At 39.5% G+C, this 26,595-nt stretch overlaps 1 protein-coding gene across 1 annotated transcript in view; it reads left to right on the forward strand.

Annotated features, from left to right (window-relative positions):
* Positions 1–26,595, forward strand: part of FAT1 (FAT atypical cadherin 1) — a 144,555-nt gene that overhangs the window by 41,246 nt on the left and 76,714 nt on the right. Inside the window, exons 4-6 of the mRNA XM_042467151.1 lie at positions 5,392–5,706; positions 7,296–7,336; positions 26,345–26,362. Coding sequence (XP_042323085.1) covers positions 5,392–5,706; positions 7,296–7,336; positions 26,345–26,362 — 374 coding nt within the window. The remainder of the gene's footprint in view (positions 1–5,391; positions 5,707–7,295; positions 7,337–26,344; positions 26,363–26,595) is intronic.

Genomic DNA, 26,595 nt, shown 5'->3' on the forward strand with positions numbered 1-26,595 from the left:
AACAAGCGCACAGAGCATGATCATAAGAACAGAAAGGTTCAAGGCATTTGGCCTGTTGAATTTAGTTACAAAAGGAGTCTGGAAGAGTAGGAATGCATGAATTGGGAGGAAAAGTGAGGCAAGACATTAGAGAACAAAGAGTGGTTTGCATGATGAAAATTGAGCTCCCAAAATGTATGGTTTTATTTGAAGATTAATTTAATTTCATAAAGGTTCAGGCACATACAAGAACTTGGATAATCAGGGCCATTTTTTACACTAGCCTACCACTTCTGGAAATTTGCCAGCAATGCAAATGATATGTAGACTTCATAGCGTAATTGCACGTGAGGGCAAATTTATAGCATAGTGGCAACCTTTTTGGCACTTCTCTGCTTACAGTACAGGAATTACCAGTTTAATTTGCCTTGGGCAGAATAAATGATTTTGCACACCATCTGAAACCTTCATATAGTGAGCACTATGTGTTGCCATGTAAGAATGTAGCTTCTATTTGTAATGTGGTTCAGACATTCAGATTGTTATGAATGAAGAGCTTATGGGAAGAGACGCAAAGGTGCTCAAAAAGTGGGGGTGACGATATGCATTACACCTTAATGCTGAAGCCATGTGCATGCCTAATCAGAAGAAGATGCAACTGCATTCACTGGAACTTACTCCTAGGTAAGTGAGTACAGGACTGCAACCTAAGTTTTTCTAATGAGCAGATCTCCATGTTTGCCGTTTTATTCAGTTAGTATGTTCAAGATACACCCCCATTTTATCCTTTACATGTTCAACTGCAACCGTGTTTCATCTGCACCTGAAGGACTAGCAACTTGTGGGATGTCCTCCTGATGTAGTAAAAGTTAGTCTGCAAAAAGGAGGATATAGAATGCTATAAGATAAAATGTGGGAAAATACTTTGCTGCTGTGGTTTAGTGTTTTATTGGGACCATGTCATTTATTGGGACTCAGCCATGAAACCCACTGACTGACTTTGTGACAGCTACTCTCTCAGCCTGACTTAACTTCACAAGTTATACAGCAGAAGGAAAATCATGTACACTGACTTGAGTTCACTTGAGGAAAGGTAGGATATAAATATAAAAGAAAAACAGAAAGCTTTGAGATTTGTTGCACTGGCCCTAAAACGGGCCCAGTGCGTTCTAAATGTGTATGCTCACGTGCGTGCACGGAATGGGATGGGGCCAAGAACCTCATTTTATTGCACGCTGGAACACTGCCTTTGCCACCAGGCATTCCAGTTGCGTCCCCGTTCCGTTCCAGAGGGCGCCATTTCTGAGAACCCTTTAGAAACAGTTCTCAGAAATGGTGCCCTCAAACGGAACAGGGACGCAACTGGAATGCCCAGTGGCAAAGGCGGTGTTCCAGCGTGCGATAAAATGGGGTTCTTGGCCCCATCCTGTTCTGTGCGCGCCCATGCGCAGGCATGTTTAGAATGCACTGGGCCCATTTTAGGGCCAGTGCAATAAACCTCTTTGTCTCAGCTGGGAGAGCTAGGTTCAGACTGCTGTGCCTTGCTAATAGTCTGTGGCCCTGTTTACTATACAAATGAAGCTTTATATTCCACTTTAACTGTCCTGGCAACTTCCTGTGGAATCCTGGGACTTGTAGTTTGCTGATGTGCTTGAGTAGGCTGAGAATTCTAAACACCCCTCTTTAAACTGCCAGTCCCAGGATTCCATAGGACAGAACCATGCAGTCGAAGTGGAATATAGTGCTACAATTGTTTTGTGTGAAGATGCCCATAATGACTATCATGAACATTTGGACTAGACTGATCCTCCTCTATAGAGAAATACTATGGCACACATCCAGTTGATAGTTCCAATTCAAGTTTGTTTTTGTGTGCCTTCAGGTCATTTGTGACTTACGGACGCTAAGTTGAAACTGTCGTGGATATTTCATGGCAAGATTTGTTCAAAGGAGGTTTGCCATTGTCTTCCCCTGAGGCTGAGACATTGTGACTTTCCCAAGACCATCCAGTGGTTTTCATAGCCGAACTGAAAATCATCCCCTGATCTTCAAGGGCCCTCTTCAGATGGGCCTTTGCAGCTCCTCCATCACATGCTAGTGTGCCATTGGCGCAAGTGTGCCATTGGCGCATTGCAGTGTCACAAACGTGCCGCAAGAAGAACCCACTTTTTAAGGATTCTTTTTGCTGCGTGAGAGAGCCGTGTGGTTTGTCCGCTGTGGCTCCCTTGCTCAGCAAAACAAGGCGCAGACAGACTGCCCTTTTTGGGCAGTCTGTATCCCACCATGGTCATACTCCAACACTCAAATCAATATGGCACACTTGCTCTTTCCAATTCAAGTAGGCCACTTGAATCAGTAGGACTTACATACTTCCCATCCAGTGATTCTGATCTAACAGGAAATAGCAGTTGGATTTAGCTTCTGAGTAGTTAGTTTTTAATCTGATGTGCATTATCTTGGGGGTCCCCTTGTGGGTTGAGAGGCAACAGACAAAAGTTTTCAATAAAACAATATGTAACTGCTTATGGTATATAATCAACTATAAATCAGTCTCATACATATGTCGAGGGTATGTTTTGAGGCCAAAATTACAGATTTTGATATTACCCATGGCTAAGTTGAGAATAAAAGTTAGGGACGCATAACAAAACATCTAAAGGATGAAGCAAAGGAAAACAATGCCACATGATGTGCAAAATTCCAGTAGACATAACTGTATACTAGTCTAGAAAATCTTTTGCCAGTTGTATATATACAAACCCACTGTATATACTCATGTATGAGTATATGTAGTAGGCTTGTATATATACATTTGGCAAGGGATTTTATAGACTACCCTAGATCAATCAGCATTGGTTTGTATGCAGGTTTCATCTGTGCTGGCTGAGATCTGGTATATTGAGGTGTCATTACAACATGGGATAGGCATCTCAAGGTGAGATGAGATAAACAGAACTGTGGCACTTGTAATGTCATAAGCATTATTTAGTTCACACCTTTGCCACCCTCACATTGCTATCAAGTTCTCCAATGAAGTGGCATGTGGGAAAATCTTATATTTTCCCAGGATCTAAACATTACTTTCTATCTTGAAGCCATTTGTATCCCCTGCAACAAATTAATAAAGGTTGCATACTGGCTGTGCTGTTTGGTTGCCCATTGCTTGTGTTCTTGAAATACTTGGTGGCTTATGAAGATGGCAGTAATAGAGTTGAAGCACTGTTTCCTTCACTGGGCCACTGAAGGAAACAACTGTATTATCACTCTGACAGTCCATTAGGAATACCTGCAGGGTTCAGTTCCTGACAAGTTGCATTCATTTACAGTACCATGATGATGTTTCTACCATTAGCATTAAAACCAAAAATAAAACCTGCCAGTATAATCTTATATCAATGCTTTAATAACACTGTGTGATTGTAATGTGTGTGTAAAGCAAATTGTAGCTGTATAGTATATGACTATTAAGTTGAAGAGGTTGGGAAATAAAAAGTGACAATTAGTTGAAAATTTAATAATCTGGCTTTGCTGTGCTTTAAAAACATTAACCGATTTCTCTGCAACAAAACAGAACTGTTTTTGTTTGAAGGTCAGATTATGAGTCTGAGTGGCAATGAGTACAGGGTATGCATTTCTCTCTTGAAAATACAGAAGTTGGTAGCTTTTCATATTATTTCAGCTCTATTACTTTGAAAATTCATGCTTCGATGGTGACACCTGGTGGTAGTTCCAAAATTTCTGAAACTGCTTGAGGATGAATATAGGGACCTCCCCCCCAGTACTGAACGGTTATTGTTGTTTACCCAAGGGAGATGAAAGTTGGAAACAAACTCTTCCTATTTAAAAAAAGGGTTTTGCAGTTATGAATCCCATCATCCACCTACCCAAAGTTTGTTTGGGCCCATACTAAGCTGCCCTTGATGCCTACTATTCCTGAATTTACTATTTTACATCATCTTTCTGTTTTAATAAGCCTACTTTGTGGGGTAGATTACTGATAAAAGAGAAAGACAGGAACAGCAGTGGGACCATCTGGGTGGAGTCCTAGCATTCCTGGTGGTGATGGAAGCTTGTCAGTGGCTTTCAAGTCTCATTTTGCCACTCTATACTGAAAATGGAAGCTGGAGAAACCTCCTCCTATTTCTAGTTTTTCTTGCAACTTTTCCCTTTCACCTCACAGGGTATGTTTGGGGAAGGAGATGAACATATGGGGCACAGAATGAGCATACTTTTTAGAGATTTTGGAGAACTATCAGAAAATAAAAAGTTTCTGGGGGAAAATGTAACTGGAGGGAGTCTATTCCAGGTCAAGAGAGAAAGAAATAAGGTTTCACTTGTTTCCATCTTAAATAGTTCAGGATTTCCTTTAGAATTCAGTATTGTACTAGAGGTTATTTTTACTTGATAATTATACTATTATACAAAATCAGATTTTGTTTTGTGATAATACAGGCACTTAATGTTTACACTACATACATTGGACTTATTTCTCCTTACAATTGTTAGTAATCTTAATGTAGCTAGGATTTTTAAGGAATGTACCTAATGTGAGCTTAGTGAAACTAAGCGATGCACAATAGCACTATGTTTCTAATGTAACGTTGTGTTGGAGATAATCTGAAATATATTTCATTTTATATTTATTTTAGCATGACTAAATGAAGTTAGGTACTCCAAAAGGACATACTGTGTATGCTCTGATTAGAATGGAGAATGTGATGAATGGAGAGAGTGGATAAAGACTAGCAGTTTTACACATAGGCCATATGACAGACAGAATATACACAAATGGTCAGGGTACATGGGAGTTGTCTTGTTGATAGTCTTTATGCATGATGCCAATTGGAAATATGTAAAACAATGTGATCCTTGACATATTGCCTGCCTGCCTGCCTGCTTTTCTTTTTTCCTTCTGCCATTAGAATTGTCAGCAGCAATGTTAATAGCCTGACCACCATTTTTCATCTTTGGCAGTGCTCTGTATTTCTCCTTGTTTCTGGGTGTAATGGAGATAGAGCATGCCACCAAAAATGTGTAGAAAATTCTGCAAAATGACTTTTTCCTACATAGCAAGAAAAAAAAACTGGAGCAAATACCTTCCGATACATTGTAGCTCAGCATTCTATCAGGGTACATTGGATGCACTGCATGTTTGATTCTTAATATTGTTTTTTCCCTTTTTTATAAAAATTGGTCCATAATAACTGGCTGAATATACTATAATTTCTCCACAAGATGTACTCATTATTTGTGATTTGTATATCACAGTTTGTGATATATTAAGTGCCAATGTTTTCCTCAAGGTTGTGAAGTAGTAATGCTTTTTAATTTGTGACATGATTAAGATTTGTTTCCATGTTTGATTCTTTGAGTAGATGCTTAACTGTTTCTTTCCCCCCTGTTTCTTAACAGGTACAATAGCAACTGCTGGTTTACTTGACCGAGAGACTACTTCCCATTATTGGCTAACTGTTTATGCAACAGACCAGGGTGTTGTTCCTCTGTCCTCCTTTGTTGAAATCTACATAGAAGTTGGTGATGTTAACGACAATGCTCCGCAAACTACACAGCCTGTTTATTACCCAGAAGTCTTGGAAAACTCACCCAAGGATGTGTCAGTCATTCAGATCGAGGCCTTTGATGCAGACTCAGATACTAATGACAAGCTGACCTACAAGATTACCAGCGGAAATCCACAGGGATTCTTCTCCATCAATCCAAAAACTGGTGAGTAAATGCCAGATGTTTCTTTTTCAAGAATTGGTTTCCCAATGAAAGCATAACACAGAGACAAAAAAAAGGGGGGGGGGAATAGGCTTGCCATAACCCGGCTGCCCCCGTGAAATTCACGGATTGGAGTGTTTAAACCGTTTCCCGCCCGTTTTGCCCTTTCAATCCCGGGTTCCTGCTGACTCCCGGCCAGATTTTAGCAATCTCCAATCAAGACTTTTGACTGACAAGCTCTGCCTGCCTGGAAGAAGGCAGGATTGGCTCCTTCCCCCATGGGACCCCCTTAGTCACGCCTCCCTCTCCTCCTCCTCCTCTTCAGTCAAGATGTCTGCCTCCAGGGAGAAGGAGAAGGAGCATGGCAGGGGCTTCCTGGTCTGGCAGCCTCCCTTGTCCCCCAGCCTCCCTCCTCCTCCTCCGTCCCCAAGGGCTCAGCACAAAGGCAAAAGTCTGGCACTAGGGACTCCCTTTAAAGTTAGTTGCTTTTTTGCCTTTCTTTTGGGGCTCCTCTCTGCTCTGCAGGTGGCTATGCTTTCTGGGAGAGAGGAGGAAGGGGGAAGGAGGAGGGAGGAAAAGCCCCACGCCAGTCTCTTTCCTCCATCGAAGGCAGCCTCCTCCTCCTCCTCCTCCTCCTCCTCCTCTTCAGTCAAGATGTCTGCCTCCAGAGAGAAGGAGAAGGAGCATGGCAGGGGCTTCCTGGTCTGGCAGCCTCCCTCCTCCTCTGTCACCAAGGGCTCAGCACAAAAGCAGGCACTAGGGACTCCCTTTTACGTTTGTTGCTTTGCGTTTCCTTTGGGGCTCCACTCTGCTCTGCAGCTGGCTATGGTTTCTGGGAGGGAGAAAAAGCCCCAGGCGTCTGTCTCCTCCATCTAAGGCAGCCTCCTCTTCTTCCTCCTTCTCCTCCTTCTTTTCTTCCCCCTTCTTCTTTTCTTTCCTTCTCTTTTCCCTGGAGGACCCAGGGCTTGTTGTGTGTTTGCCTGATCCTGCAGTCCTGTCCTTGCTTTTTATCCTTACTTTTTATAGACTGTCATTTGTTTATACTCTCTAATCTGCCTGTACATGAACCTATATTGTGTTTTGAATTGGAATTTTGTCATTGTGCTGGCCAAATGGCCGTAATAAAGTTGTTGTTGTTGTTGTTGTTGTTGTAGTTATTATTATTATTATTATTATTTCCTCCTCTTCTTCCTCTTCTGTTGTAATTGTGTAGAGTTCCCTTGGCATAGTTTCTTCAAAGGAGGAGAGGATTGCCTTTACTTTCTCCTAAGAGGCTGAGAGAGTGTGGCTTGCCCAAGGTCTCCCACTGGGTTTGCAGGGCCATTCTGGCGCCTCCAATTCTCTAGCCACCAACCAGCCCCCTCTTCTTCCCCCCTTCTTCTTTTCTTTCCTCCTCTTCCTCCTCTTCTATTGTTGTTATTGCTATTGTGTGCCTTCAACTCCTTTCTGACTTATGGCAGCCCTGCCTGGATGTGGAAATTGTAGTTTGCAGAATGGCTGTGGCACCAGAGACTTAGAACTGAAAAGCACTTCAAGACCACAATAAGGCAAACCTATCCTGGGGTTTCTTAGCAAGATTTTATTCTGAAGAGGTTTGCTGCCTGACCTATCATCTCTCCTTGAGGCTGAGAGAGTGGAGAGTAGGACTTGCCCATACTCTATTTGTTAATTCCAACCTTTTGGACCTTCTAGTATTGTCATTATGATTCTTCACATAATGGTCTACCTTTCAGGATTACACTTATCAAGAATGTTCACACATATTAAAACATTCTATGCTAACAAATTGGACACACAAGTAGAGTAACAACCAAAATCTACTATGCAGTGATACCTGTATAGTACCAACCACAATGCACAAAATATATCATGCAAGCTTTCAAAGCTCCACTGACATCTTCATCAGGCAAAAGTGTTAAAAATCCAACAGAAGCAAGCAAGCAAGAAAGAAAAAATGATAGTGTAAATGTGCTATGTGTGTGTGTGTTTTAGAATTGGGTGTGTGTGTGTGGTCAGAAAGGGAATTACATTCCTGACATCTGTCCAGGAATAATGTCAAAATGTCCTCCATTTTGATCATGCCTAAGAAACATGCATTTAGATTAACATTTTTTAAAAAATCACCAATTTTTTTTGCATGTCCTCCATTTTTAGAAATGTTGTCCTACATTTTAAAATGTTGTCCTACTCTTGTCCTACATTTGTCCCGGTTTAGAGGTCCTGACTTATGGCAACCCTAGGGGGGAAGCCCTGTGATTTTGATTTATACTTGTACAAGAAATCTGTATACATTATTGGTGCAATCACATTAATCAGTATTTTCATCTGAACTGCAAAGTACACATCTCCTGGGACTGTGTGATTAGGAAATGCAAGTGGAGAATCAGCTTTAAACACTTTCCATGTAAAATCTGCCTGTAAATTAAAAAATAAGTGTAGTGGAGAAATAAGAATTTTGCAGCCAGTAGAATTCATGTTGCCCCCAAAGTTCCCTACTGTGGCATCAGTCACCCCACCCCACCTGTCTCTCCCCTACCAGCCTTTATATCATTTTGCATATAAAAAAGTGGGGCCTAAACTTGGAAAAGCCTCATGTTGTTTCACCCTTCGGGCCTCTTTTTAGTCTGAAAACACGTCTTCCCCCTCCATATACTTGGAGATTCCCTGGCTACCTCTGGTTTTGAAAATAAAAGGGTGGGGGCAGGTGGAGCCTGCTGATTTCTGATACGTATATGTCAAAATGGGAACCCTCAGCCAATGCCTACCTTTGCGCTAGTATTTTTCTTCCAGACATGTATGTACGTAAATGTTGTATGGGGTGAGGAGATGTTTAAATTTTTAGTTGTTAAATATGGAAATCATTCCTATATATGATCCTCACCTATTCCGAGTCAGTTCAGGGAACAAAAAAACTCTCTTTTTCACACACACACACACACACACACACGTGTATACAGGTTTTTAGCTATTTATTTTTCAATTAAAGCAGGCCATTTGAATCATTAGAACTTATATTAAGTGTTGCTTTATCTGGTTGTCATAGATCTGATTAGTTCTGCTTTAATAGTAGTTAGCAACTGAATTTAGGCCATATTTTTCTGACTGGAATGGCCATCTCAATTTTTTAAAAAAGCATTTAGATGAATTTTGAACTTAAAGTCAAAACAGATTGGCTGTATTGCAAAGAAAATTCAGATATTTCATAATCTTTAATGACTCTACCTTCTCTGGTTTGTTCTGCAAGCCCCATACTGCTAAAGTAACTTGCTTGTAACATTTGTACTAAAAAAATGAAATCTAGAGGATGAAATCATGTTGACATTTCCAATCAACAACTTTTAGACCATTTCTGTGATGAGTGGTTTTAAGAATAGAGACTTACATTTTCCCTATTATGGATTTAATCTTGTCAGAGGGAATAAGACGATGGAGGGACAGGCAGTGAGGACAAACTCAAGTCGAGATTAACTGTACAACTTTAGTGGTCATCCAGATTTGAGAGTAGCTAGCTATTTGACTATTTCATGGTTTTGATCCTTCCGTCCATCTGTCTAAAAGGATGTTTCATCTCATTCATTAGCTTTTCAGACAGTTTACTTTACTTCTCTGCTCTTTGTCACTGATGCAATGGATTAAGGCGAAATATGCTGTGAATTCTGTGTCTTAGATTTGTTAGTACATGCAATCTGTTCAGCTTTGTTTAGTACTTCCTTCATATGATCCCTCAGTACTTCCATATTCTTTTGGCAAGGAAAGACTGTTTAGTTCTTTCTTCTGGTAATAGTAGCAAGAAGAATGACATATTTCCAAGACTCTTGAGCCCAGCATTTGAAATTTGCTTGACAGTTGCCACTCTACATTAAATGTGACACCTGCTAGTTTTGAAATTGCTTAGCAGGACTAACACGCCTCTAACTATTCTTTGTAAGAAAAACCAGTATATACATTCATAATAGGGTATGATCTCTGATCTATAGTTTACATTGTTAATGTTTATCTCCATTTAATAGACTCCAACTATTGCTTTGATGGGGGAAAAGACCCTTTCAAAAACAACTATAACCATAATATAAACTCATATAAAACTGAACATTAGGTGCTCTTCATGTGCCCTTTAAATCGAGTTTGGATGAGGTTGCAACATGAAGCACATTGCTCAGTTTATAAATAAGAAATATAATATTCAATTTAAACTTTTCAAAACTTCCCTTTGTAAAATGTTAAATTGTTGTTATGTGCCTTCAAGTGGTTTCTGATTTATAACAACCCTAAGGCAAACCTATCATGGGATTTTCTTGACAAGCTTCTTCAGAGAGGGCTTGCCATTGCCATCTTCTGAGACTGAGAGATTGTGACTTGCCCAAGGTCAGCCAGTGGCTTTCAGTGCCGGAGTGGGCATTCAGTGCCTAGTTTCCGAGTTGTAGTCCAATGCTCAAACCATTGCACCATTTAAAATGTTAAATATTGTATTAAAAAACCCTTGCTACTCTTTGAAAAATCACTCTGTTGCAGCAAAACCCTGTTATTTCCTTTCTTCCTTTTTTAATATGCTTTTTTTTCCTTATGAACGGTCAGTATTCATAAAGTTGCATGTGGGTTCCTTTTTATTTTGATAAAATTCTGTCTTTGTCCTTTCACTTGAAAGGGAAGCATTCCCATATATTTGATTGTTAGAATGAAAGCACCATGTGAAACTGGAAGACAATGGGCTGCAATTTAAGCCTCCACACTGGTAAAGACTTAGGCCTGTGAGCCACTTGAATTCAAGTGGAGAGGAGGAGAGCTTTGTTAATTACCTGGGGGACTACAATCATTAGATTGCAACTCGCAAACAAAGAGGTTTGATTGATTCCCCATGGAGCTTGCTCAGAATCTGCTTTAAATGTAGATAGGTTAACCCAGCCCTGCTTAAACACTCCTGGATTGAAAATGTATTTTAAGCAGTGAGAGGACCAAGCAGCTGACCCAAACCTGTTGCATACTGGGAGTCAGCATTTTATATATTTTGATATGAAATGTGGTATTCTGTCTTGCTGCTAGTAGATGCAGAGCAAGCATAAACTTTAAGGTTTTCATGGCCGGCATCCATTTCATGGCCGGTTTGGGGTGGGTTTTTCGGGCTATTTGTCCATGTTCTAGAAGGGTTTATTCCTGACGTTTCGCCAGCATCTGTGGCTGGCATCTTTGATGTCAAGCAGAAACTATTTATTTATTAAATTTGCCTAGCCACTCAAATATAGTTTCTCAAGTTATCTCTTAAAATAAAGAAATAAATCAGTTAAACAAGTTGAAACTAAGAGGGACCAGTTAATTAAACATTAAGTATTGAGGGAACGAGGGGAAAAAACTTCACCTGGCACTGAAAATACCTTAGAAATGGCAACAAATGGCACAAAGGTCCAAAACACACTGCAGAAATAATCCAGTTTGAGATTGCTTTAACGGCCCTAGCTCAGCGCTAGGGAATCCTGGGAATTGTAGTTTATTGTGGCATCAGAACTCTGACAGAGAAGGCTGAATGTCTCACAAAACTACAGTTCCCAGAATTCCCTAGCACTGAGCCAGGGCCGTTAAAGTGGATTATTTTGGCAGTATGTTTTTGACCAAAGTTAACATTTCTGGGAAAACTCTTTCCATAACTAGAGCATCACTACTGAAAAGGGCTGCATCTGCACTTCAGAAATAATCCAGGTTAACCCCACTTTGACTGTCATGGTTCAATGCTATGGAATTCTGGGAACTGTAGTTTTGTGAAACAAATAGCCTTCTATGTCAGAGAGGTCTGATACCTCAACAAAGTACAATTCTCAGAAGTCCAGTGTATTGAGTCATGGCAGTAAAAATAGTGTCTAACTGGATTATTTCTGCAGTGTGGATGCAGCCAAGGGCTTTTTCCCCTGACAGTTTCTCACTGTAGTCCCTTTAGTTGGGGGACTCAGAACAGGGACTCTGGCAAGGATATTACAATTTGGGTAGGTGCAGGAAGAGGCTAGATTTTAGGAAGCATCTTTGGCTGACTTTAAAGAATAAAGGCAGCTCTTTAAAATTGTGCTTGGAATTATACAGGAAGCAGTGGAGTAGCAAAGTACTAGTGTAATTTGGTCACAGTCCCCGTGAATAATCTTTCCAGACTATTAGACAAAAGTAGTTTCTCAATAACTTAATAGAAGTACATCATAGTACTTGAGCTGCCCTAGAAAGTGTATGGTTTTTAACAATGATAACAGGAATTTGTGGACATTTCTTAAATTGAAATATGAACGGTACACATCTTTAAACTCAGCTTTGTACATTTTAGCATGTTAGCTTGTATTCAGCGGTATTCTTTGTTTGATGTGTTTTAAAATCCAACTGAAGGAACAGTTCTCTGTGGAGTAATCCTGTCTTATCTTGGAAGCTACTTGAATGGGAGGCCATCAGTGAATACCAGGCACTGTAGGTCATATTTCAGAGGAAGGAACTGGCAAAACCATATTTGAGTATTCCTTGTCTTAAAAGTCCCTATGAAATCCATGGATCCCATAAATTGACTGGCACATACTCATACCTCACCATCATCATATTGAAACTGTCTTCCTTTCAAATGCTGTGTTGGCTGTTAAACCATTCACCAGTATGACTTTTCCTCCACTGGCTGGTCAAGAATAGAAATCCTGTTTTATTTTAAAAAATCAAAATATTCATTCTGAATATAAAAAATTCAGAATATTTGAAACCCAAGAAATTAGTAAGCATAGGTAGTTCCTTTTTTACTTTTCTGAACTTGACCAGACTGTATTTCAAGATCTATTTGCTTTTATAATTGAATCTGTTAAATAAAAAAAAGATGTGAATGAAGATGGTCACATAATTGTGTATGATATGTCTAGTTTTGTTCATAAATAATATAATTACTATAGAAATACTCTTAAGTATGTTCAGTATCTTACTGAATGGAAATGAATGTACTGTATTTAATGGTAACTTCATTATATTTTAAACAAAGGAATTAAATGGTGGTTAATGGGAGTAGCAAAATCTCACAACAAGGTTAACAAGTGTCTATTAAATCTGTAGAGAGCTCCAGCCATAAAATGTATATAGTCTAGCTTGCTTCTACTATCATTTTACAGCTTTTCTGACCCTTCAGGGCAACTGTAGTGAGTAATCTAAAGACTGAACAAAGTAAAATAGGAAATGGCTGCAGCTGCAAACAACTTCCAAAGACTTCCGATAACATTGGGAAACTACTTTCTAAGGAAATAAAGGGCCTGCAGTTGCAAAATAGCCTATTGTGGAGGAAGCCTTGATTGTTTAGCTGAGGTTTTATATTTCCTATGGCAAGTTTGAGTCACATACTCCATCAGCAAGAAAACCTGTATTTCCATTAATCTGCTGTGTTCAGTTTCACCTTGCAGAAGTACATTTTTAACTTTTTATTTATTTAATTTCTGTAATTCCAAAACCCATATTATAATTCCAAAAACTATATTGGGATACTGTCTTTAATTAGACTTACCAGAAAGACACAAAGACCTGCACAAACTTAAAAGTTCTTCATATATTGTCTTCAGGCAAGATGCTACAAAAATCAGGCAGGGGAAAAGGGAAAGGTAAATTGATCTACATGCTATATTTATGTGCCACTATAAATTGACGGGTGACATGAAGGCATACACACATACATACACAGGTAATATAGACTCTCATTGGCCTTATCAGATATTAGTTTTCACCCTGAATTATTTGCAGGCAAGAAAAACAGGAAAAGAGTGATAAACTGTTCATTTCGAACATTCTGGGGTAGTTGGCAGAAAGTCTTGGGCAGCCTTAATATTAGGTATTGGATCAGGTAAACCAAGTCAGTATAATCCTGGTAAGGGAAACGTTACCTGTTTGATTGGTAGGAATGAACCAAAAACTTCCATTTTCAGCTGATACAAAATCTTTCTCCCCAGTGTGGGGGTTCTACTGTTAAAAGGGTACATTCATTATTCTTCTCATCATACAGTTACTATTGTTCCTCGAATGCCATTTTTTTGGTATGAGGCCACAGAGCTTGGAAAGTTACTTTTGAAGGGGGGTGGGAACCTGTTGTTAATCTTTGAAAAGTAACCCATTGCCATTATTCACTACAGTGTCAGAAAAAGTAACTGAGGTCCTATACAGACCAGCAGAAAGTGCTGGCCTGTGGGCAGAGTCAGGGCACAGCATCCTCATGCTGGATGCCCTAACTCTGCTCCCACGGTACCCCTTGGAGGGTGCAACAAGGAGCTGCTTTTTACATCTGGCCCCAATCTGGCCAGGAAAGGGGCAGCTGTTTGGGGCAATTTGTATAGCCCCTGAGTATATTATTTATTATGCTTGTTACAACTTTGCTATTACTTTGTTACTTTTTGAAAGAGGGAAAGTTTAAGAGTGGCATAAAGTTTGAAAATTCCTATCCAAATGTTGCTAAATCTTCTTCTTAAAAGCAGATTCTAAAAGCAACTGGAAACTGTTATTTTTAATTTATTACATCAGTAAACTAATATTAATAATTTAATTTCTTTCTTATATGATTTGTGAAATGTAACTTCATTATACCTCATTGCCTGAAAAGGTAATCAGTTAACAAGTCCATCACTTGCAATATGGCTGCTTCACAGCTCTAGAAAGATAGAGAAAGATAGAATATGAATCTGAAAAATAATTTAAAAATAGTGAAGAATCAGATCCAATCACAGATTTTAGGGACCTGGTTGTTGTGTACCACCATCCTATATACATGATTGTAAACCTTTGCGTGGGTGGCAGTCAAATAACCTATTATAATTTGATAGGATTTATAAGAATCTGTCCTGGTATGATAATTAATGATGAAATGTACATTTTAAATATATATCTGGCCAATTTATGTGTGTTGTTGTTGTTGTGTGTTTGCAAGTTGTCTCTGATTTATGGCAACCCTAAGTCGCCTATCATAGGGTTCTCTTGAAAAGCATTTCAGAGAGGGTTTGCCATTACCGTTCTCTGAGGCTGAGAAAGTGTGACTTGCCCAAGGTCACCCAGTGAGTTTACATGGTCGAGCTGGGATTTGAACCTTGGTCTCCAGAGTCAATAGTCCAATGCTCAAACCACTATACTATGCTGGCTCACCAGATGCACAATTGTGGAGAAACATTTTTTATTAGAAAAGCAAGGGCAGCTACCATTGTACTTTAATACTGTATCTGTATATTTGTGCACTGGGGAACAAGACCCTGACTTTGCTAGATCCTGTATGACTTTTGTATTTGGTTACAATCAGAAAAGAAAAGAACTAAATGTCTTTTATGCTGTGATAGTTAATTGAACAAGTTTAGAGGGCTTGGAAAGAGTAGTATCTGTTTCTTTGGCAGTAAGTGTTTTCTTGCTGGAAAACCTGTGAATTGCATTAATTGAAATCAGAGAGCACTAAGAGAATATTGTAAATAACTCTGGCATCGCCAGAGTTTCAGTTTAGGGATACCATTTTAGGAAAGAGGCATTAGTGCCTCATCAAACTGCAAAGCCATGCTTCTATAGGATGGAGCATGGAAGTTAAAGTGAAATCATAGTCTATAGTGAAAGGGCCCTATCAGGAGTGTCCTCTTCCTTGGGCTGTCGATTAAATTCCTCCCACTCCAGGAGGCTACTACATCTGCGGAGGTTTCTGTGTAAATTGGTTTCCAGTTCTGCCTTGGAAGGAAACTAGTGTCAGTTCTGTAGTTTCAGTGCCACAGTATGTCTTCTGTGTCTTTTGTCTTCTTATTTTTATTCCACAACAGAAGGCCAAGACAAAAAGCATACTTTCCCTTTCTTATCGCTCCCATCCCCATGTATGTGTGTGATCTCATAGGGTTTTCTTAGGCAAGGAATGCTCAGAGGGGTTTTTGCTAGTTCTTTCCTTTGAAATATAGCATACAGCCTGGTATTCATTGGCAGTCTCCCATCCAAATACTAAGCAGGGTTGACCTTGTTTGGTTTCCAAGATAAGACGGGATTGGGTGCCTTTAGGGTATTTAGATGTCTACCCTGTCCCTTTACTCCTACTCCTACTTCTTCCTTTTCCAGTTTGAAGAGAAGCTTCCTTTTTGTACTTTTAATCTGCTTAGGTGTGCTCCCTTCCCCCCTCAGTAATTCACAGGAAGTCCTGTACCGTATCATTTTTCAAAACCACTGACTTCCTAAATCATTTGAGACCAGTTTTCAAACAAAAGCTTTTCAATGAAAGAAAGCCATCTAGAAAAGCTTTCTCACTGAACCCTGTGGAAGTATTTTGTTCAAATATTAGCTTTACTAGTAGGGAGGGAGGAAGGGGACTCCAAACTCATAGTGAAGTGAAGTTGATGTCAAACAATGAAGCTATCAAAACAGATAAAAATAGTCATCAGACTACATTCTGATCTTTATCATTAGGCTTTCTTACCTCCTATCCTATGTTTACTTTAAACAGAATGGAGGGGAGTAATAGAATACCACATAAAAAATAAGGTAAAAGAAATTCTGCACAATACAATCCATGCAATACTAGAGTAGTCACAACAGAAGTACTGTTTATCGTTTATGTATTAGCACCCATGGGAGATAAACATGGTGATTCTTTTCCCTTTACATTTAATTAAATATCTCCTGCCCTTGTGTCGATTTAAAAAAAAATATCTGGCATCTTTTTAGTGAATCACAATGGCTTAAGTCAGACTTATGATATTGCAATTCACTTTTATGGTTGGTGCATAAAATCAGAATTCTGCAGTGATCAAAATACCATCACCCTGTAAACAATGTACCCCCATGCAGCATTTTCATGTTGGAGAGTGTGGGAATAATCAGGGATGCATCCAGCTCTGTTCCTGAAGCTAGATGTGGTGCAAAGATCTGTAGGGAGCTTGCAAGGTTCTCCAGAAGTCTCTGCAGAGGTGTCTACAGAGGCTTATTGAAGGGCATCCAACTAAAGGAAAAACAGCTGGATGCACCCCTGTTTGCCATCCCCCCCACTCCACAACAACACAGAAATAGTCATATAACACAGGGAGGGAAAGTGTTCTGTTTACAAGGTAACATATTTTTGGGGTAGCACTGGGTAGCTTGTTGGGGGCAATTGTGTACATCTAAGTTTTCCAACACATAATCTCCGCAAATGTGTTTATTAATTTTGATAGAAGGTACAAGTGCACAATGTTTTTGTCACGAATTTAATACCTAGATTCACTGAAATAAATGGGGCAAAGGTCTGCACTGTGATATGAGTCTAGAAAGAAAAGGTAGCCCATGTAATTACAGCACCAAATGAGTCATATGCTTGAAAACTGTTGGCCTTCCAGATGTTGATAACTGCAGCTTTAATCAACCCCTGCCAGCACAATTCACATGGAATTATTAGAGTTGTCATTCCTCTGCAAATAGAACTCCATTTCCCTGATCATGTTTTTAGAGGATTATCCCCATTCAGAACTTTTCAGCTTTTCAGAATGCTTTTCAGCAGCTGCATGCAGAATACATTATATGTGGTCAAGCATGAGGAAGCTAAGGTTTGTGTCACTCTTTTCCTGGGTAAGAGGTGCAGGTGATGAAATGAACTGAGTTGCAGAAAGGCCCTCCTGGCCATAGTCATCATCTTGCAATTATAGTAACAAAGCTGGGTTAAAGAGTGCCTTAGATGGAGGCTGATTGTTTTTAGTAGTAGTACAGACCCATCCAAAATAGGCCACAGCTTTGTTCCTTGTTTTATTTATTTTTTCATGAACAGGATCAACTTTGATGTGTTTGGATGAAGATTAAATTTATTTTCTCCCATCCAGGCTTTCACAGGTCTCAACATCAATTCAAGACCTCCACAATTTCTGTGGATCCAGATGGAAAGGAGATAAGAGGTGTGATATCATCAGTATACTGATGGCACCAAACCCCAAATCCCCAAGATGATCTTGTTATTTTTAGTAGCTGTTAAAATATATGGTAGCAGGCAGGAATTATCTTGTACTTCAAGCAATTATGAGCAGAAATGTGCATATCTGATGCTAAAAAGATAAATTAAGACCAGTTTAAAAACATGGATGTGGGTTTCCTTACTGGCTGATTTCTGAATGGGTTTTGCTTATTTATTATTTGGTTCTTAATATGTTTAAGAAACCATTTAAATGTGATATATGCTGGAGAGAGAAGGAATAAAGGCTTAATTAGGGGTTTAACAAGTCTTACAGGAGATAATGGGATTTAGATGCTCAAAAGTTTGGGATTACTTCTGTCCTTAATCCCCATGAATCCCCTATATGGACATATTTATCTTGGTTGCAAGTACATCTGCTTAGTTGCAAGTACATTTCCAGATAGTCATCAAAATATCCTGCCTGTAGGTTTTAAAGTGTTTCAAAAACAAAAAACTAACTTCCACCTTTGTTTTTAAGGATCATCATTCTGGTCAAATAATACTGCTTTAACTAAGACTAAGGTTGATTAAAAATAGTGCAATGAGCAATTCACTTTTTCACCATTTCAACTTTCCATTAAACTGATTTTTTAAAAAATAAAAATAAAATGATTATTCTGTAGCTCAGAGTAATGGTTCTAGACAAGCTTCTAAAAAATATTTTTGGTGGGATTTGTAACAATAATGTATAAGTACATTTTCTTTGATCCCTTAGTGTTAGTAACTTACAGAACTGGGAATGTTTTACCTTTTACACAGAGCTGCCACCATATAGAACTGTTTCTAAATAAGTCCTATGCCATATTTTATGGCCCTCAGGCTTCCAGTTGAATCCAGAGCTTGGAAAAATAACTTAGGCCCGTTAGAAATGGGCAGGAAAATACACGCGGAGCGTGTACTAGGGTTAGAAAGGGGTGGTGCTTCCACACACCCCAAACCTAGTGCGCACTCTGCGCGCACAAAATGGCAGCAGCCATTCCACACGGCCACCGCCATGAAGACGTCACGACCGCGCCGGCTCTATACGGGGTGGGGCGGACGTGACGTCCTCACTCCACGCCAGGGCACTTAGTGCACCCTTAGCGCGGAGCAGGAAGGCACTCCGTTTCGGAGCTCCTTCCTGGTTTGGTCCGCTGGGCGCAGCCTTCACATGGCTGCGCCCAGCGGACCAAAGGAGAAAGGGGCCAAGCGGCCCCTTTCTCCTCCTCCCCGCCGCCACAGGGTGTCCTTGGGGCTTGAAGCCCCAGGGACACCCCTTTTCAGGCTGCGGGGAAGCAGCCTTTTGCCACTTCCCTACAGCCTGGAAAGTGGCGGATCGTGGCCTCAGCGGCTGCCGGTCTAGCCGCTGAGGCCCCGATACACTGGGGAAAGGGGCGGCTGCAGCCCATCCCAAACAGGCGGTCTGTAACCCGCCTTATATAGGCAACTCCCAGAATTTCCTCAGCCACCATTCTGTAAATTGCAGTCTCCAAAAAAGTACCTTTCCCAAGACTTGGTCAAAGCATTTTAGAAATATAAAGATACTGAATGTGTAAGCTTCTCTTCCTGAGGATGTTAATGGGAAGATATTGTATTGTTTGAGTTAATGCAAGAAAAGGACTCAAAAGTTTTTTCAGCACTTTTGCAACTGACTTATCAGACCAGCACACAAAATAAATAGACTTATAAATGGTTGTGCTGTCTATCTAAAGGCTCTTCGCTTTGATTCCTTCCTATCTGCTCCCTCACTACTTTTGCTACTCCTATGTCCATTTTAAGGAAGTTATTAAAATGTTGGACAACAGAACTTGCTTGCACCTCAGTTAACGTTTATCAGCTTGAAGCTGAGGAAGGCCCAGTAACCCCAGTTGTTTTATTCAGGTTTCATTTCCTGATGTTGTGTGCAAACACTGTGCAGTCATGGTTCCCTTGAGACTCAGTAATCATTTGTTGATTCAAGAACATTGTTAACTCATGCAGTCTTCACTGAGGTCGAACTAGCCCTCTGTCATGCCGGGGTCTCTTTGCATATTTGAAAGTGATTGCTTGAAGAGAGCTATTTAAGCGACATATAAGGAAGCGAGTGGGAAACAAGTAGTCAAAATGACAAGCTTGCACTAGCATTGTACTGCAGGTTCTTCTGACAGTTCAGCTGTGAATGGTGCCTTTGTATTGTGGTGAACAGAGTGTGTGTTCTGTATCAATTTTCAGCTGCACTTACATCTGTACTCAGATGTATGCAAAATCATAGTGAGAATTCATGCATGCTGTAACAAGTTGCCACACATAATATTTATTTGCTTATTTGTTAAAAGTTCAAGATATGGTATACATACCATATATATTTGTCTATAAGTCAAAAAATTTATGCCCAAAATTTGGCTCCAAAATCCCAGGTCAACTTATTTACAGGTCACTATGATAATGCGATAGTAGCTTTTTCAGATTTCTCCTTGCAGTTTCTTTCTGTCTTGAGACAAGCAGAAAGAGTACTGGATGACTGATTGATATTGCTCTTTAAGAGTCCCTCCCGCCCATGTACCTCCTGTCTGAGGAGTGAAGGCTGAAACGAAAGCTAAATGCTGAAGCAAAAAGCCTCAATGAGAGTCCCTCTTGTTGCCCACATACACACACTGAAGGAGCCTCCCAAGCTTTACTCTTGACCTATCCACAGGTCATGGCAAAATCCATAATTTTGGCCCCAAAACCTGCCCTCAACATACATGAAGTCAACTTATAGTTGATTATATACGATAGTCATTTTTATTGCTACAACAACCACGTTAGGAATATTAGTGGAAGCCCAAGGTCACCAATATCCAAGCAGAGATTTGAATCTAAATCTCCATGGTTGAGGTCCACCACTATTACCAGTACACCATATTGTCTCTCAGTATTTGGATAATCATGTAAAGATATGAGAAGCCAATTCAGCTTTATAACTTTGATTGCCTATATTTACTTCTCTGTCCTGTAGGTTACTGTTCTTTGACCAGTAAGCCTCTATCTGCACTCATCTTTGATCTTTGCTTTCTCTCATTTGGAAAAGTAATGCATGAAAAATCAGCAGATTCCTTTTCTTGGTATCTGAACACTGCTTGAAAAGCCTGAGGGAGTAGTCTGGCTCACGAGCCCATACACAGCTTCATGCCTATCCTCACAGCAGCTTTGCTGAAACTTGTTCTTACATTCTTTACTTCTGATAACATAGTAACAATATGCTTTGTAGACATTACCATGTTGTTATCAAGCCATGTGCCATTTTTTTTAGTTGTATTCATGTTTACTGTTAGGTTACTTCAAGCTGATTCTGACTTATGGCAACCTTGTCCTAGACAAATCTTTTGTCAAGATTTGTTCAGAGCGGTTTTGGCATTGCCTTCTTCTAATGCTGAGAGAGTTTGACTTGTCCAGGGTTACTTAGTTGGGTTTCTATGGCTAAGCAAAGATTCAAACCATGATTGTCCATATTCCTCAAACCATTTTGGGCTACTGCCCCCTTTTCTCTTGCGTGACAACACTAGTGCCTCCCAACAACTGTTTCTTGATAGCAGGCCTATTGTTTGTGCAGCAGCCAGTTGGCCAGCGGCATCTCCCGCAGATGCAAACAGCTTGCCACTGCTCCTTTTCCTCTACCTCTCATACAGCAGTAGCAGTGGCCCAGTTCTGCTCCACCCTCTCACCCATGTTGACCTTACAGCAAAAGGAAGTCTGGCTGGCTGACTGCTAGTTTGCTGCTCCCAGGGTGACAGGTTGCAAAGGTAGCAGCAACTGAGCAGCTGACTGAGCAGTGACTGAGAAGCTGGTCACGACACTGGCCTTGCGGTAAGAGACTGCCCCCTTTGCACTTGCTACTAATTCATTTTCCCCCTTCTTTTCTCTTTTTTCATTCCCCCCTTCCCCAAGTGCTCCCCATCGCTAGAGCCTAGTATCTTATTATTACTCTACCCTCCAAAATTGTAACTCTTCCTGTGGGGGTAAAACACCTCCTTCTTTTACTAAAGCCTTTTTTCCACAAAGCAATATTTTCCACATTGCTTCAAAGTAATTTCTTTTCATTATTCCTTTTTTTAACCTTAATTCCAAAAGGTAACTTATCATTACATGCTATCTATTTGTACTAATCTTCTATTTGTAGAGCACCCTGATCTTTCCACTTTTTTGCTGTAATTAATCTTGCTGCTGTTAATAGATTTGTAATTAGATCCTTTATAGCCTGGGTGCAATTAATCTTATCATATATAGAAAGTAATGCTATATTTGGACAAAATTCTAAATCAATTTCTATTATTTCTTTTATCTCCTTAAATATGATTTGCCAAAATTTCTTTATGGATCTACAACCCCACCACATATGAATATAAGTACCAATTTCTTGGCACCTCCCTCCAGCATAGCCTTGAATAATTCTTATTTATGTGGTTTAACCTTACTGGCGTTATATACCATTTCCAAATTATTTTGTAAAAATTCTCCTTTATCCATATGGATAAATTTTTTAAATGATGTTGATTCCAAATTTTCCCCATTCATGAACATTTGTTGTTTGTGCTAAATCCTCCTCCCATATTGTCCTAAGATATTCTTCTTTCTCATTATATTTTAATAATAATGTCTATATTTCACTTGTGACACCTTTCAATCCCAATAATATCTACTTGCCCCATTATTACTATAACTGTCCAGTATGCTAAATTCCATTTCTAAATTTTCAACCAACAGTGTTGTAAAAGAACTTACTTGAGCTCCAGTTAAACCAAATGATCCAATAGAATCACTCATGCTTAAAATGAAGAACATTCTACAAACATCTTGCCAAATAAAGATCTCCAGGAATCCAACTCTGGCTCTGAGAAATAATGGACGCAACCCTCAAACTGCTTTTATGGGTATGCATAGGAATTTCAGAACAGAGCAGTTTTACCATTAGACAGCTGTTGCATGGCACTTAATCTCATTCACTTGCATTTTATTTGTACAAAGTGAAGTATTATGTTGTGGTTTTAGGAAATGTATAGGGCCAGACTGCCTTTGCACTTGCTGTTGCTATACCCCATTGGGGCTGATATATGTATCACATACTTCATCATATATCAGTATAACAGCACTGGGGCAAGACATTTTGCTGTCTAAGAAAGAGCAGAAAACGGTTTCTGGCCATTCACCCTAATACCCCAAACCAGCCACTTTATTTTGACACAAACACCTTTTTTTCTCCTGCTGTTCAAAATAGAATAATAACAAAATTTGTAATGATCTGTTCCCTTTTATGACATCCCAGAATCTGCTGCCTGAGGGGCTGCATCATTCTGCTTAATGATCAGGAGGATTCCCCTGCACTGCTCAGTAGTAGCAACAAGAATGAAAGGGTACACTGGAATAGAGTTTCAAAATCCAAATGATTGCAATACCTTTTATCAGACTTGCCAAAAAGGCACAAAACTGTGTGAAAGCTTAGTTGACCTAATAAAGGCAATGCACTAATACAAACTTTGGAAGTTTTTATTTCTGGCCAACATGGCTATCTGTGTGTGCGTGACTAGAAAAGATAATACCTCTCACGCTCTGGACAGTCTTCTCAGACAGTCTGGGAAACTATGTATTCACATGCTAGCTGCCTGCAGATGAAACATCAATTGATGTTTAATTTGCTGGAAGCCAGAACGTAGCCCTGCCAAAAAAAATTTAGAGGTTAAAAAGACTGGCTGAAAATGTATCTAAATACTGTTTAGTAATGATCTTTTACTCTGTGAAAGATAGCATCTGAGAGCTTCCACTGTTCCTTTACCAAAATGTGAATGGTCAGGGTGTTAAATGGGCTTTTTATACAGAAGCTGAAATTCTCTTTCAGTAGTTTAGTATCAGAATGTATTGCTCACATTTACATCATTTATATTTGACTGTCAGGTCAGCAAGACTTAGCAAGTGGTTCTCCTTTCGAAACAGAATAGCTTTCACATCTTCCATATTTTTGTCAGATAAAATGTAGACCAAATTATTCAAAGATTTGCTTCACACACTGCCCAGAATCAAAACAACCCCACATGTGGATTGAAAGTGTGTTGCCAGCAAGGGAGGGGGGAAGAGTGATAGGCGATATCCTTCTAATTTCAAATGCACATATAGCAATAGCATTTACATTTCTATACGGCTTCATACTGAACTAAGCATCCTCTAAGCAGTTTACAATGTGTAAGCCAATTCCCCCCAACAAGCTGGGTACACGTACCATTGGATCACAAGCTGTTCTGGAAGGTTTTCTGGTCCTCCAGTACAATATTTCAGGGGGACAAGCCAGGATGAATGAGAGCTTCAATCTATAACCATGGGTTAACTCTTTGAAATGCAGCCATTCTGTTTCCTGTTAGAGTATAAGGGGAAAATTGTATGCAAAAACAGATTACACAACAAAATTAAGTCAGTTTAAATGGGCTGCTAGCCAAAGCTGATTTCTTATCTTTACGCAAGATATTTTCCCCCTCCTTTAAATTCATGGGCGCATTATAAAGCTGGTACAGCTACTTCTTGTGGTGAACAAGCAAATATAACATTTCTCTAGAAAACTGACCAGCGTCCATCCCTTTACTGTTAATATAAATTCATAGAATTATGTACATACATGCATGCAGGTTTTGGCAGTAATGTTTCTGTTAGCTGAGCAATGGACAAATTATATATGGAAACACTCATCAAAGGTTGTTGTCATTCTGAGATCATTAATTGAAATTCATTAATATTTGTGCTTACAATCGTGAAACCTTGTTTACCTTTACATAAATGTCTTTGTCAGTTTCTTAAAATTAATAGTTCTGGCAGTAGTTAGGAAATTTGATTTATCGGACCAGTGTTCAATATATTAAATGCAGCCTTGCAAATATGAATTATGGATATTGCATGATTTGACAGTCCTTCCAAACTACATATTATGAAATATTGTTTACTGGAAAATAGCAAGAATTTGCTGCTAATATGATTCATTTATCATTATTTTTGCATTTTTAAAGACTAGCTTATTTTCTCAGGAGTTGCCTTCCTGTTTCATTCTTCAGGCTTCAAGTGTATACTGATATATATGCAGAATCACATTTACTGTTTAAAACTTGTTGATCATTTCGGTAGATTAAAACAGAAGGGAAAAGTTAGAGTTCCTCCTCTCTCTTTTTAAATGTATATGTATGCCTGTGTGTATGTGCTTGTGTGTGCATTTCTCACCACTATTTTGGTATTAAGAACTTGAAAAATTTTGAAAGAAAAAAATAATTTGCTTTTTAGTGTTCTTTTTCTGTTGTTATTTCTATTACAGGAAAATGAGAATGCCATTTAAAATCCTTACTTATATGTGCTGGCAAATCACTTTGAAAGTTGATAAACTGGTTTTGTTGGTTAGGGATTTAAATGTGGAATTGCATTACACTGTGTTTATTGAGATGGAAGCTGTTTCCTGGCTGAAAAACAATCCAGACAAAATGTGTAGTGGTTGTCGGCTAGTTCTAGGAAGAAACTTGAAAATAAGAATTTTCTTCTTTTTCTTTTGATTGATTTTTTTTACCGGTTATTAGTCACAGATTACATGTTAGGATTCTTACAAAAAGTCAGGTAAAAGAGGATAAAATCTGTTTGTAACCTACCTTGATAATGGGACCTTACACTGATATTTGGCGCATAATTTATTTTTAAATTTGCTGTCTTTTAAACTCATAGGGTTCAGGCAGAAGCATCTTATGCCCATTTCCATGTTCAAGTCTTCACTTAACCATAAAATTTGCTGTGTGACCTTAGACCAGTCATGTTCTGTCAGCCTGACGTACCTCAGAGGATTATTCTGAGAATAAAGTGAAAAAGGAAGTGACCCAGGGTGTGTCGACACCGTAGAAATAATGCAGCACAAATGCTGTAGCTCTGTCATATGAAATCCTTGTATTTCTAGTTTTACAAGGTCTTCAGCCTTCTCTGCCATAAGTGTTGGTGTCTTAAAAAACTAGAAATCCCAGGATTCAGTAAGATGGAGCCATGGATGTCATAGTGGTGTCAAAATACATTACTTCTATCGTGCAGATGCACTCTTATATGCACTGGCCACGATCCTCCATTGGAGGCTATGATGCGTAACTTTTTGAAAACATGGATATATCTCTGAGATCATCCAAAACTCTTCTAATACATTGTGAGGATGCATATTGGACCATTTTATATCATTTCCCATTGTGTAGTGTATCCTTTTGTACATCAGGCACTCCCATTGTGCAGTGGGACACTGCACAGGATGGCCTCAAGCAGACAGGACAAAACGTATGGCCAGAGACCACTCCCACCCCGATCACTGCAGGACTGTGGCAACCACGTGCATCCAGCCCCAATCTGAGCTGCTGCCATAGTTCTGAACTGGCCACCGAAATGGAGTGGGGTTTTCCCACTCTTTTTTGGCCCAGTTCTTACAGCTTGGGGTAGCCGCAGCACAGCTTCTGGCCTCATTCAGGGCGTGTGGCGTCCAACCGCATCACCCCCAACACAACCCAACAGTGGACCTTTTGGCTTGTCTGTGGCCAGTGTATCATGGGACCTATTGCACCATGGCAGTGTTCCTGATGATGTATGTTCATCTCTGCCCTTCCTACTTCTGAAAATACGAAAGTTGCATAATGGCACAATTCAGTTTTGCATGATCATATGTTGGTTTATCATGACATAACTTTGCTATAGAATGCCAGTCACTGCCTTGAGTTCAGAGGAGGAAAGACAGAACACAAATGCAAGAAAGATTTCCATGTTCTTGTTCCCTTTTGTGGTTCTTATGCAGCTGAATCTAAGTATTGTCTCATAAGTATTGTAATTGTAATTACTCTTTTCTCATCTTCATTGCTATCAGATATTTTCCCTTTACTGATGACTGTTTTCATACTCAGGCTTCATCGCCTTTAAAGCACTCCATTTCACTAGCTATGCAAATACTTCATCATTACCAGTTTCACCCACATAAAAATCCGCTATATTGAGTTGGGTGAATT

Source organism: Sceloporus undulatus, chromosome 5 (genome assembly GCF_019175285.1).
Source record: "Sceloporus undulatus isolate JIND9_A2432 ecotype Alabama chromosome 5, SceUnd_v1.1, whole genome shotgun sequence".
Lineage (NCBI taxonomy): Eukaryota > Metazoa > Chordata > Lepidosauria > Squamata > Phrynosomatidae > Sceloporus > Sceloporus undulatus.